The sequence below is a fragment of the Electrophorus electricus genome, chromosome 4 (genome assembly GCF_041902795.1).
Source record: "Electrophorus electricus isolate QZ-2024a chromosome 4, ASM4190279v1, whole genome shotgun sequence".
In the NCBI taxonomy this organism is placed as follows: domain Eukaryota; kingdom Metazoa; phylum Chordata; class Actinopteri; order Gymnotiformes; family Gymnotidae; genus Electrophorus; species Electrophorus electricus.
Window position 1 is genome coordinate 25,014,302 of NC_137500.1, and position 12,716 is coordinate 25,027,017.

The 12,716-nt window shown below is 39.0% G+C and overlaps 1 protein-coding gene across 2 annotated transcripts in view; it reads right to left on the minus strand.

Moving 5' to 3' along the window:
• pcgf3 (polycomb group ring finger 3) overlaps positions 1 to 12,716 on the minus strand; it is a 56,651-nt gene continuing 43,935 nt past the window's right edge. For both annotated transcript variants that reach the window (XM_081712899.1, XM_081712897.1), the window contains one exon: positions 1 to 2,457. In XM_081712899.1, coding sequence (XP_081569025.1) covers positions 2,452 to 2,457 — 6 coding nt within the window. In that variant the 3' untranslated portion in view covers positions 1 to 2,451. The remainder of the gene's footprint in view (positions 2,458 to 12,716) is intronic.

Sequence of the window (12,716 nt, forward strand, 5' to 3'; positions counted from 1 at the left end):
CAGTAATGATCAGTATCAGATGTGTAGTGTTGGCCTGGTCCATCCATCCTCTAGGCTCCATTTGACCAAAGATTGTCATCATTATCTCACTGAATATATGGTAACCTGGGTAGGTCATTAGCTGAAATGACAGCCAGGTGTTTCAGCAGTACATATTACATTTAACAGTAATAGTGGAAAAATCACTTTAGAGACAATTATATCTATATTTTCTCTATATACAAGCACATTTCTATGACCACATTTGATGGTAACATGGTTGCAAACAAACAACAACAACAACAAAAAAAACTGAATGTACTGAATAAACTTTCTGCAAAAATCAGAATAATCTGTTTTACATAATTCAAGTGTATATTTTCATTTATCTGTCAAAATGCAACATATTTCCATTTACAGTGATCAGAATTTTGCTGGCTTTTGAACTGAAGGTTAACTGTTTTGAACACAGTATCTAAATGTCTGCAGAATTTGTTATAGTTCGTACAAACTTTTGTTGGTGGTGAACAATGACAGAGAGGATGTGGTGATTGCCTTTTGCCTTATCAAAGCAATGCAAACTTAAAGTTCACATAGTTCACATGGTGATATGGTGAATGTGTTAGGAGTTTTAAAAAAGTGGACATGGTATTGACAGAAGTGTGAAAACGATTGTAAAAAAAGAAACGTGAAAAAGTGCAAGAGAGTGTGAGATTCAACATTATGTTAAATACAGAATTCTGACAACAGACCTTAGTTAGGATGTACAGAAGAAGCGAGGGAGTAAGATGGTACAGTTAAGTGTGTGTGTGTGTGTGTGTGTGTGCATGAAGGAGTGTGATCAGTCTCTGTGAGTTGAGGAGTCTGATGGTATGGGGGAGGAAACCGTTGCACAGTCTGGCTGTGAGGGCCCGAATGTTTCGTTACTTTTTCCCCAGACAGCAGGAGATAGACACGTTTGGGTGAAAGGTGGGATCATCCACAATGCTAGTGGCTTTGCAGATGCAGCATGTGATGTTAATGTCCCCCATGATCTTCTCAGATGCCTCACTATTCATTGCAGGGTCTTGCAGTCTGAGATGGAGCAATTCCCAAACTAGTCCATCTAGAACATGGTAAGGATGGCCAGGGAAGGGGAGGGGGGATTTCCTCGGCTGCCTCGGGAAAGAGTCACTGCTGGGCTTTTTTGGCCATGGAACTGGCCAAAGTGAACATCAAAGAACTTTCTACAGAAGAGCCACTGATGTTGAATGAAGAGGGAGGGGTGGAATGTACACAATACCTATGAGCACAGTGGTGAATTTCTGTGGCAAATAAACCTAATGGTTGTAGTATCCACTGATATTCTGGATATCATTTGACATTCTGTTCAGAGATACACATTATGTAGAACACCCTGGCTTGTCATTTATGTCATATCTGCACAGCTAATAAGGCACCTAGATATAAATTCAATATCACGTCTTTTGAACAACATGGCATTATCTAATGCATCTTTCCATCAACCACCTTGTGATATTGGAACCACAAAGGCCTCCCTGCTTTCTTGCTGTCAACATGAACAGGCAGACTTGTGTCAGACAGTATTTTGTAACAGTATTTTGTAAGTGCTGTCTCCCTCAACAACTAGAAGGGCAAGCATATTAGTGTGTACTCATTTAGAAAAACTACTCCACTGATCATGACTGACTGCTTTGTTCATGTTGTTGGTCAGGGGACCGAAAATAACAGAAAAGGCGGTGTTAGTAAAAGAACATGTTATGCATTATTTTAATGAACAGAATCTTTTCTGTGCACTAACAGTTTTGTGTTGTTTTCATGTGTTCTGTGCTGTTTTCATGTATTTATGTGATTTATAACTGAGCAAAAGTGTGTTAAAAATGTGTAACCTTCACTGACAACGTAATAACACCTATACTTCATTAGAATTTTATTGCTGTTCAGCTAAAACTGGGTTCTCTTCCAAAGTGAGACAAAAGGCTTTGAGTACAAATTTTCTCTCTAAAATAAACAAATATTTGTCAGTTCTTCGCAGGGGAGCTACTATGGTAGACATCCTTCCACTGACAAAGCCAAAATTCTAACTTTTAATCTTTGATGCGCTTGCTGCAGATAGTCACTGTTCTTGTATGACACATAAGCCAACTTGGCATTCTGAGGCCCAGTTTAATTTGCTTTCTTGCAGATGTTCACAGACTACGACTACACACAGTGATCTTCTGGCCTGCCACACACCCTTAAACACAGTGAGGTGCACCAAGACTGAGGTTCACTTTTTAGTGGAACACTGGCTCCTGCATGGAGATGGAGGTGGTGAAGTGGCATAAACATGTCACAAATGGATGGTGATCACTGCTGGATGCTCCAGGCTGGCTGCTGATTGCTTTGCCTCTCCACCTCCTGAATCAAAATGTCAGCCAGCATGAATGGTGAGCCCATGCTGGGTCTGGTGATAATTAGAAAGGCTCTGGTCTACCCCTGTACACAAAACAAAAACAGAGGTGTTGTCAAAAATCAAAGAGAATGGATAGTGCAAAATCAAAGTTTGAAATGCTGGAATAAGTCTTTAATAAATGTATTTTTCCTCAAGACAAACTATTAATGTACTTCTTTGATGAAAGGTTCACTGTTAAAAATGGGTTTATCAGGTTACTTTGGACTGATCAGGCACCGAAGTAGCTAAATTAAATTATTTTTCATTATGGAAAATATAAAATATTATATAAATTTGTCTTCATTTCACACCAAATCTTAAGCTGATGGAATGTTTTTAATACATTCATGTCAATACTGTCTGCAGATCCAGACAGTAGACATATTTGCATTTTTCAGGCTTTATGTGCGTTTCCCAGGCTTTTGTTGGGTTTTGAATGACAAATATCTCACATCAAGCAGAGAGGGAAAAGTTATTCTTGAAAATCAACACTTGGATTCTCAAAGCAGCAAAGTTATCAGGTGTGCACAGACCCCCCCCTGTAGTCAGGGCTCACCTTCCTTACCGACCCAGGCATGGGCAAGAGCCGCTCATCCTTCTATCACCTCACCAGGGGAGTGCGCACATAATTCCACTGCCCAGCATGACGGACTTGGAGAGGCTTTTGCCTACAGTCCTGATAAGGCTCAGTGCTCTTTCCCTCCCTGCAGTCTTCCAAACATGAGTATCCGACAGGGATGAGCACAGAACTCTTCCACCCTGCCTAATCGGTATATTTCCAATCGCTTTCTATTTCTATTCACAATTGCTTCTATAGGAAGCTATTTGCCCATCTGTCCATCCCTTTTCACTAGCAGATTCTGTTGATTAATTAAGTCATAAAAGCCGACACTGCTCTGAGGTTCAATCATTTTTAATCATTTTCATGCGTGAGAGATAAGGGCAGCCAATCCTAGCTGCTCTTATACACTTCCACAGAACTCCCAATTTATACTCCTCCAATGGCTCTGGCAGGCATTCCTAAAATACATACAGTGCCATACATGGAAATGTATAGAGCACAGCAGTCTATGAGGCACCAGGATTATTGTAAAAATATTTGAACCCCACCATCCATCCAGCCACTGATCAGCGTTTCATCATCAGCTGCACAATGTGTCAGCAAGTCAAAACAAGTGTAGACTATACACTCATCTTGAGCCAACATCATTTTCGCAAATTTGCCAAACACAAACACAGCACAGCAGAGTAAGAACGTGCAGGAACATTAGCCCTTTAGAACCAAGGGGACACATCAGAACTGATGGCAAACAGCACCAAATGGATCATGTAGCTATTTCAGGTTTAGTGGGGAGAGGAAAACAAGAGAGCTAGACTTTGACCAAAAGAAGCAGCTTGAAGGGAATGTTGCCCCCCACCAAATCTTTTCTCCTCAGCTGCAGACATGAACAGAAATAGTCTTAATGAGAATCCATTAGCAAGTGTCATAGCCCATTATCATTAGCCTTTTTGTCTCTAATTATGTTACTGCCTGTCAAGACTGCCGGGGAACCACCAGCAGTCCCAGTTCTTTTTCTGCTGAATCTTGATCAGATGCATGCTTACAATAAAGCAACAACAGCTACAACAAACAAAATGAAGCCCAACCCAGTCAGCAGAAGTCTGCAGAGTCCAAGTTCAATGCACTACAATGCACTACAATGCACTATATTCTGTTAGTGCACTATATTCTGTTAGAGGCATAAGGTATACTATTTTATTGCAGTGAATATATATATATATATATATATATATAATAACATCTTAACTGCATTAAATATCATTTCATATAATTCTATTAATTATATTACTGATCATGATAAATTAGCTGTGCCTTTAAATGTTTGTGCTTACAGCATATTATTAGTCACATTAATATTGCCAATACGTACACAACAAAGCCATGCGTACTACAACACTGCAAAGTGTTGTGTAATTAATGGAAATGGGAAGTCAGCTTACTGAGTATAATGCAGTAATGTACCTTGTGAACAATGTCTCAATCTTTATTGGCCTCATTCACAAGTGACCTAGGTTTGGCCAAAAGACATGTTAGCTTGATGCTTTATGTATATGTAATAAATGTGGTTCTAAATGCACTTGTACACAATACTGTTTGTGCAAACACTTAAACATAAACTTCATATAAAATGTGCATCCTAATTATGCCCAGAAAAAAAGATCATTGTATATATTGCAGAAACAGAGCATTTTCTTCTTTGAAACTTTAGCTGGTTAATGCTATGCCCTACAACGTTTCCAAGAAATATGATCTAAAAATGTAAATAAAAAGAGCTAGACTGCATAGAGTTAGTGTCATGCTCTCCTCTGTTGTGGTTTCTTAGGACTAATTCCCAGAATGCTTTGAATGTAGTACTCTCCAGAGTACTGATTATCATCACTTGTTCTTGTTTAAGTAGTTGTATTTAAGCAGCTTCTCTAGAACACCTCATTGAGAGGAATTGCCATATCTATTGTGCATACTAATCAGCTTTTCTGGCTAGCTTTTAGCGTCTAGAACCCTGCCCATCACTTTCCATTTGGAACTTCGTGTCTTTGTAACTTAGTTTTTGCCCCTATGTACCTTTGCTTATGAAATATATTAGATTTGACTGTGTTTATTTTCCAGAAGTCTCTGTATGATCATACCTTATCTATCGTGGTGTGTGCCTAGATTTGGATTATTATTGTGACTGAGACGAACCCTGATATCAATAAAGAATTTTTTACTTATCTCATCTGCACACATCTGAGTTATTCCAAAGCCTCACAGTTAGCAAAGGTTCACTGTACCTAAAGCAGATAATGGAAGAAGAGTGGTTTATGGAAGCAACTAGTTCCTGGATTCTGGAGCTATACTTACAGAAAATATGAGGATTGGTTTGCACTTAAATGTGTACCAGGGATTTTAGAGAAGGTAAAAATGCTACATAATGACCAAAAAATGAACATGGATATATACTGAGATGCCAGTATTCCTACTCTTTTGTTGTACTTTCAGGCTACTAATCCCTTATGGTTCTATGTACTTAGTAGATCATTAACTCATAGCAGCATGTTTTGTTCTCTGCACAGTTTCCAGTGGCCTCATTCATAAATCAGCTGTTTTAAAATATTTAATCACACACACACATATATATGTGAATGTCTCATATATATATATATATATATATATATATGAGACATTTGTCCAGAAGGTACAGTACGGCATTATACTCAGTAAGCTGACTACAGTATATTCTGCCAATGTAAATTTAACTCAAGTTTCACTCATTGCCTGCAGTTATCCACATTTGGCAAGTTCAGGATAGTACTCTGCTCTGTAGTGACTCACAGTCACCAACCCACCAGGTACTCCATCAAAGGCATATACAAAAGTATGCTTAACATCTTTCACTATGAAGAGCTGAATTAATATGGTTCTAATATTATCCTCACATGCTGGAAAGCACTATCTGTCTGACATCAGTTCAGAGCTATCTGTGCCATTAGAGAGAAACGTTGCAGACCATGACTGAGGCCCTAGTTAAAATAACATAAATAAATATATGTGACTCCTCATATAGGAAATCAGTGTACCCACCTCAGTTAAGAAAGAACATACGTTTTAGTACATTTTTGCATTTTACATCCAAATACTTATACTTACTTGCTACTGCACAGCTATCTTTACAGATATTTCTACAAGAGCAGAAAAGGCTGAAGTCAGGATTAGGTAGAATGTACTGCAAATCTTACAAATATCACACCCACAGGTTCAAAACCCACAGCTTGTTCCACCCCACGTAAGCAGAGTGTGCCTGTCACAGCCAATATTTTCTTTTCTTTTTTTTTTTGCTGTGAAGTAATGAGAACATTTTTCAGAAAATTGCTGTTGGTCTACGAAAACATACAGAGGCTGGTCAACAGCAGCTATTATCAAGCAATCAGAACAACAGATCTAAAATGAGATGACATTGCTTTGGTCTGAGAAAATTAGTATGTTTGAGATTAAACTAGTGAGACAGGAAATCTAAAAATGGCGATCTAAAATGTGCTTCAGACTGAATCAACTATTTTGGAGTAATCAGGAGATCTTTAACTTAAGTAACTTGATTCAGGAACCACTCAGAGAAATTATTCTATTACATCCGTTGAAAGCCTTTACAACATAACCTTTAGGAAGTGGACAAAAATGAAACTGCAAGGAAAATAACCTTCACTTTGATGTAACTCAATTAGACTTACAAAGGCAGGTGTATCGTATTAAGTTGAATGCCAATAAGGTCTTAAAATCAGTTTTTAAAGCAACATTGTCATGCCCCCTGCTAATCCCTCTGGCATTCTAACTCACCAGCCTGTTCATTACAAGCCAGTCCTCCACATTACATTACCTGCACCCTTTCTAAGGCTCCTTGTGGTTCTGCTTGTTGTGAAGTCTCTTGTGCCTTGGCTAGATTTCTGGGCTGGGTTTTGTTTGGGATGTGTCTTTTCCCTTATGGACTGCTTTAGACTCTGTGTTTGGCCTGCCTCTGAAAACCCTATTTGCCCTGATTGATTTATTCTGTAGTATTTCTTTTTACATCTCACTTTCTTCTTGTCATTAGCAGGCTCCTTATATACATAAAGTTAATAACAATTCCAGACAGGCAAAATAGATGACTAAATTAAAGGTGCATTGACAAACATGGCTGTCAAAGAGGTGGTCACATGGCAAAGCCCACAGATGACAGACACCTGACAGAATAGCTGCTAAACACTTTACTACAAACAAAAATGAATTCACCCCAAGGCAAAGCTTGCTATTGTTTTATTCTTTGTGCACATGGGCAAAACGGGAATGAAATAATTTTCCCAGGTGTTACATAAGACATGTCTGATAAACAATAATAGGCAATAGACAGGCAACAAGCAAAAGTCAGACAATTCTGCAAACACTGGTCCCTCACGGTGAGTCCTATATTCTTAGGAAGAATTATTCTCATACATATATGATAGGGTTGGTAGTGGAAATAAAATTATTGCTGCTATTGGGTGGAGCTGAGAGGGTATTGAAAGATACAGGTTAACAATATGAAGAGAATAGATTTTTTAATAGATGTTGGAATGCTTACTTGTGTTTTAGAAGATTTTATCATCTAGTCTCCAATTTTTAAAAATGTTTTGAGTTGTCAAAATTGTTTATTGTTATGCCTTATCTGGTTGAGGGATACAATGTCCTGTATCAGGGTAGGCACTTTGGCAAATGCAGTTGAGCTGAACTCTGTTTAGGTGAATGTTTACTTGCTTCTAAAATGAGACAAATGGGGTTAATCATGTAGTACATGTTTGTTTAATGTTAACTGAGTTTAGTGCTGCGAATGGACTGACAACAGGCATCCAGTTTTGTTGACTGGTAGATAGCATGTGCTCATTCATTCTGTTACCTGTGATGAATAGTAGCAAATTGCTTTGTTATTTATAAATTATTTTAGCGGAGTAAAGCCGCACTGAGATATTACAGCCCACTTGGGACGACGGTAATTTTATTAGTTTTCAGGTTCCTAGTTGGGAGACTTCAAGGTCCAAGCTACATACTAACTGAGCATGTGCTGTTTAGCAATTGTCTGTGTTTTAAAATTTTATTTAAATCATCTTAGGTTGCTTGCAAAATTGGTTCATCAGCTTTGTGCAGAAAATAGTAATCTTAGTAAGGAGGTAAGTCAGTGTCTGCTGGAATAGATAACCTAGAAGTAGCTTCTCCCTTGGTACAGGCTCTTCGTCCTGGACCTGTTCAAGAGGATTCTCTTGATTTTAAAGGGGGAGTAGAATGCTTTGTATATGTCCCCAGGGAAAGGAGGTGTCTAAGATTTGGTGGAGACAATTCCTCAGATTCCCTTAGTGTTGAGAAGAGGTTCATAGGCCTTTGATATTATGGCCTGTCCCTTGTTCTGAACAGGCCTTGACAGTGTTTGATTTGTTGGTTGGAAAGGCAAGAGAAGAGATTAAATTCCATCCTGGTCACTAACAGTCCCTGTGATGTTAATACTCACCTTTCTTAGAATGCTATTACAGGTATTGATGGTAATGAATATCATCAGTCACTGCTATCAGCATGTGTGTGCTCTTTTCAACTCCCTAGCTGGTTAGCAAGCAGGTAATGCATGGCAGCAGGCCCTAACATTTAGTGCAAACTAGGTATCAACATTTAGTGCAAACTTCACAAGCTAGCAGAGTCGGACCTGTTTGATTCCAGCACATGGTTCAAATGCAGGGAGATGCTGTTAAACTTGTTTCAGCAACCTGCTACGATTGATTAAACTTTGCTCTTTCTTCTGGCTTGCTGAAGCCAGTATCTCTTGCAGAGGGTCAGCTGCCTTATTCCATCTGCCTTTTGTGTCAGTTATGCAGGGATATGTAGAGGTGCCAGGTGTAAATGTGAGCAAGACTGATAAGTGGCTTCATCCTAAGATGGTGTTGGGGACATTTCATGTAGCTCAGCCTTTTCTCACTTCTGGTGTAGTGCAGGTCTGAAGAGATGATCACATAATGCACTTTATATGGACAAAGTTATTGGGACGCCAACACATTACCTACATGAACTTTTATGACAACCCATTATGAATCCATAGGCATTAAAATGGAATTGCCCCGCCCCACCCCAAACCTTTGCAGCTATAACAGCATCCACTTTTTTTTGAAGGGTTTCTACAAGGTTTTGAAGTTTGTCTGTGGGAATTTTTGTTCATTCATCCAGAAAAAAAAAATGTGTGGTCAGACACTGATGGTGGACAAGAGGGTCTGGCTCACAATTTCCATTCTAATTCATCCCAAAGGTGTTTGATGGGGTTGAGAGCTCTGTGCAGATCAGTCAAGTTCTTCCACACCAAACTCACCCAACCTTGCCTTTATCGAACTTGCTTTGTGCATCAGGGCGCAATGATGCTGGAACAGAAAAGGGCCTTCCCCAAACTGTTCCCACAATGTTGCAAGCATATAATTGTCCAAAATGTCTTGGTACGTTGAAACATCGAGAGTTCCCTTCACTGGAACAAAGGGGACTAAGCCAACCCCTGAAAAACAAGCCCATATAATTATCCCTCCTCCACTACCAAACTTTACATTTGGAACAATACAGTCAGGCAGGTAATGTTCTCATGGCATTTGCCAAACCAAGACATCCATCAGACTGCCAGATAGAGAAGCATGATTCGTCACTCCACAGAGCACATTTCCAGTGCTCCAGAGTCCACTGGTGGTGTGCTTTAAAGCACTATGTCCGATGCTCGGCATTGTGCTTAGTGACGTAAGGCTTGCCTGCAGCTGATCTGTCATGGAAACCCTTGCCATGAAGCTTGTGGCACACAATTTGCATGGCTAGGCGCTTGATTTTCTAAACATGTGAAAATGGGACTGAATGAAACATCTGAATTCAATGAATGAGGTCTGTGCGAATACTTTTGACCATATAGTGTAACTACTGTCCAGTTGGTTGAAATGCAGGAAGATACTAGTGTTGATTTTTCCCAGCTTATGTAAGGGAAATGTGGTCTCCTTTATCAAGCCATTCATATTAGCAACAGATGCACATAAAACAAGGTACTTGTGGTCTCATTGGATTTAGTTTTATATAACCTTTTCTCCATTGTTACACTTATTAGTACTCTTTTGTATTATATGATTCTTTTGACCTTATGACAGGTCCTTTGTGAGGCCAAAGGTTTTATACTAATGAGTTGGCATGACTTGCAGAAAACATTATAAAGTGATCAGTATGTCTTCTTTGCTGCTGGTAATAGTTCTTCCCATGCTGATTTGAGGCTAGGTTTTCTGGGGAAACTGTTAATATAAGGATTTCAGCAGAATGATTCACGGTACTTCAGTGCAAAAGGGCACTTTCCATCCACAGCATTTTCTTCTCTGGATAATAAGCATCTCTGAACTGCCATGCAGCTGAACTTTCTGCTCTCTGCTGTGAAGCCGGATCAGCAGAACCTGAGCCAGCCATCTGGACCTTTGGACATAGTTCATACTCTGAAAAAGTCTTGCTACAGCTACAGCTGAATCACAGAGTGCATTATAATTTCACACATCGCCTGCGACTTGGAAAAAGAAAGAGAAGCCCATTTGCAATTACGTCAGTCTGAATCGGCTGCATTTTTATTACCCCCTGTTTTTTTCCATTTATTTTTTGGCCTTCCTGTGCAAACTGGCAGTTCATAAACAAAGTAGAACTCTGGCAGCAGATCCCAGAGAGTTGGATTACGAGGGTTCCAGTGCCATCTGTAACCCACCCACCCACATTCAGCTGTGGGGGTGGGGGTTAATTAGTGAAACCCTTGCATTTACAATAATGAGCACACACATTAATCATGTCATCTTATTTTAATAGCTCCTCTCAACTCTCCCAAATGCTTGTATGTAGCACTGGAAAATAGCACAATGCTACTTCTCTCAAGAGAAGTAAACATGGTGTAAACCATGCAGTTCAAATCAAATGCAGACACAGACAAACATGAACGCAAAGTGGGATTGGGTGCAGAGGTGAACTTCCCCAGGGATAGTATGTCTAGCCAAGATAGGGCAACCTGAATCTTTTCAGGGAAGCAATCGCCCAAACACACATGCACACACCAGACTCAGCTTTCAATTTAAAAGCAGGCAGAGCCGACATCGGGGTTTATGCCTTTTCTAATTAGGAGAGGCATTCATCTTAAAAATGGTGCTAAAGAATCAGTTTGTTGTTCTGCTACTACAGTTTTACTGCTCATAACAGGACAGAATGCAGAGTTTAGACCATCTGGATAGGCTGTGACTCAGTAACTTTGATGAAGGCTTATGAAGTCAGAATCATAGCAGGGCTTATGTCTGATAAACAGCAGTCACTTATCTTTCATTTTCCTGCTCCGTGAGAAGATCATGTCTTTTTAGCTATTGCACAGTCATCATTACAAGAAAATGAAGAAAAAAACTCAGGAAACTAGATAATGTTCTGCATCTCCAAAACTACACACATTACACCCACAGGTTCTAGACCTTCAGCACTTCCGACCACATGTAAACTTTCTTAGCCCTATCAGGGAATTGTTTTTTTTTTATTCCATTTTTCTCTTGCAAAGCAATGACAACAGCTCATTAAAATCTGCATCTGCAGCTGATTCTACGGGAGAAGCAATACATATGCTGGGCTAATTTAGGAGCACCTTTCAAACCTCAGATATAATTACCCATGCACTGAGCACACCTTTCAAAATTGCAGTTGTAGGTGATAATGATCATTCAGGGGGAGAACAGTGCTGTAAGATGCATAGCTGTAATTATTACATCTAATACTGAAATTTTACAGGGGACTGCAATTACGAAAGAATGCTTTGTAGATCAAGACCACTGCAGTAGTTTGTGGAGGAGACAGAAAAGAACATGTGATAAACAGTGATCTATGTACTGCGGCAGTAGCAGTTGTATTTAGTTAGATCCTACAATTAGTTTGCATATTCGGTGTAAATTAAATTAAGTATTCAATATATAATAAATGGCAGTACCCCATCTTGATTAAGTATTCTCTGGAGCTCTGACTTTAGGTTGTAGTTTGACTTTTATATGATACAGTTATTCATATCACAGTTCTGGATGTTTTCATTATTTACATGGCAGACAAATTGACAATGCTATTTAGATCTTTATTATATACAGTTGTGGATACTGAGATTTAGAATGTTTTTAAAATAATGTTGTAATTATTCCCTATATAATGGAGAGAGTAAAGAACTATCTTCCACTCAGTCAGGAAAAAAAACAAGGATTTGTTCACTCCAGCAAGTCATAACAGATTACCAAAACTAATGGTTTCACTTTGGCTATTTAAAGAAAATACTACTGGGCACCTTTTTAGAAACAGCAAATAGCATAATTTACATGGAGAGGATAAGCAGTGGATTCCCATTCAACATAAAGAGTCTGACCTTCAAGAAAAAGCTCTCAGCCTGAAAAGAAAACACTTTCATAATCAGCCCTCTTGGTGTCTGCCTTCCAAATTGCTGAGGAAACAGATAATCACAGAATAGGTAATTTGGTATCCAGATTACCTTAAAAAGTCATGTCTAATCTTTCCTAAAAAGCATGGATCTTTCTCTGGTTTCAGAAAACAGAGCTTTAGCAAGCAGCCAGTTAAATAACTACAATTACAAAGAAATAAAGAAAACTGAAATCCTTCTGTCCGAACAGAGGAAATATACTGTGACATTAAAATACATCTAGTGCAACTATGTGGAGCAGAATATACTGCAAAACTGGGAAAGTCTGCACC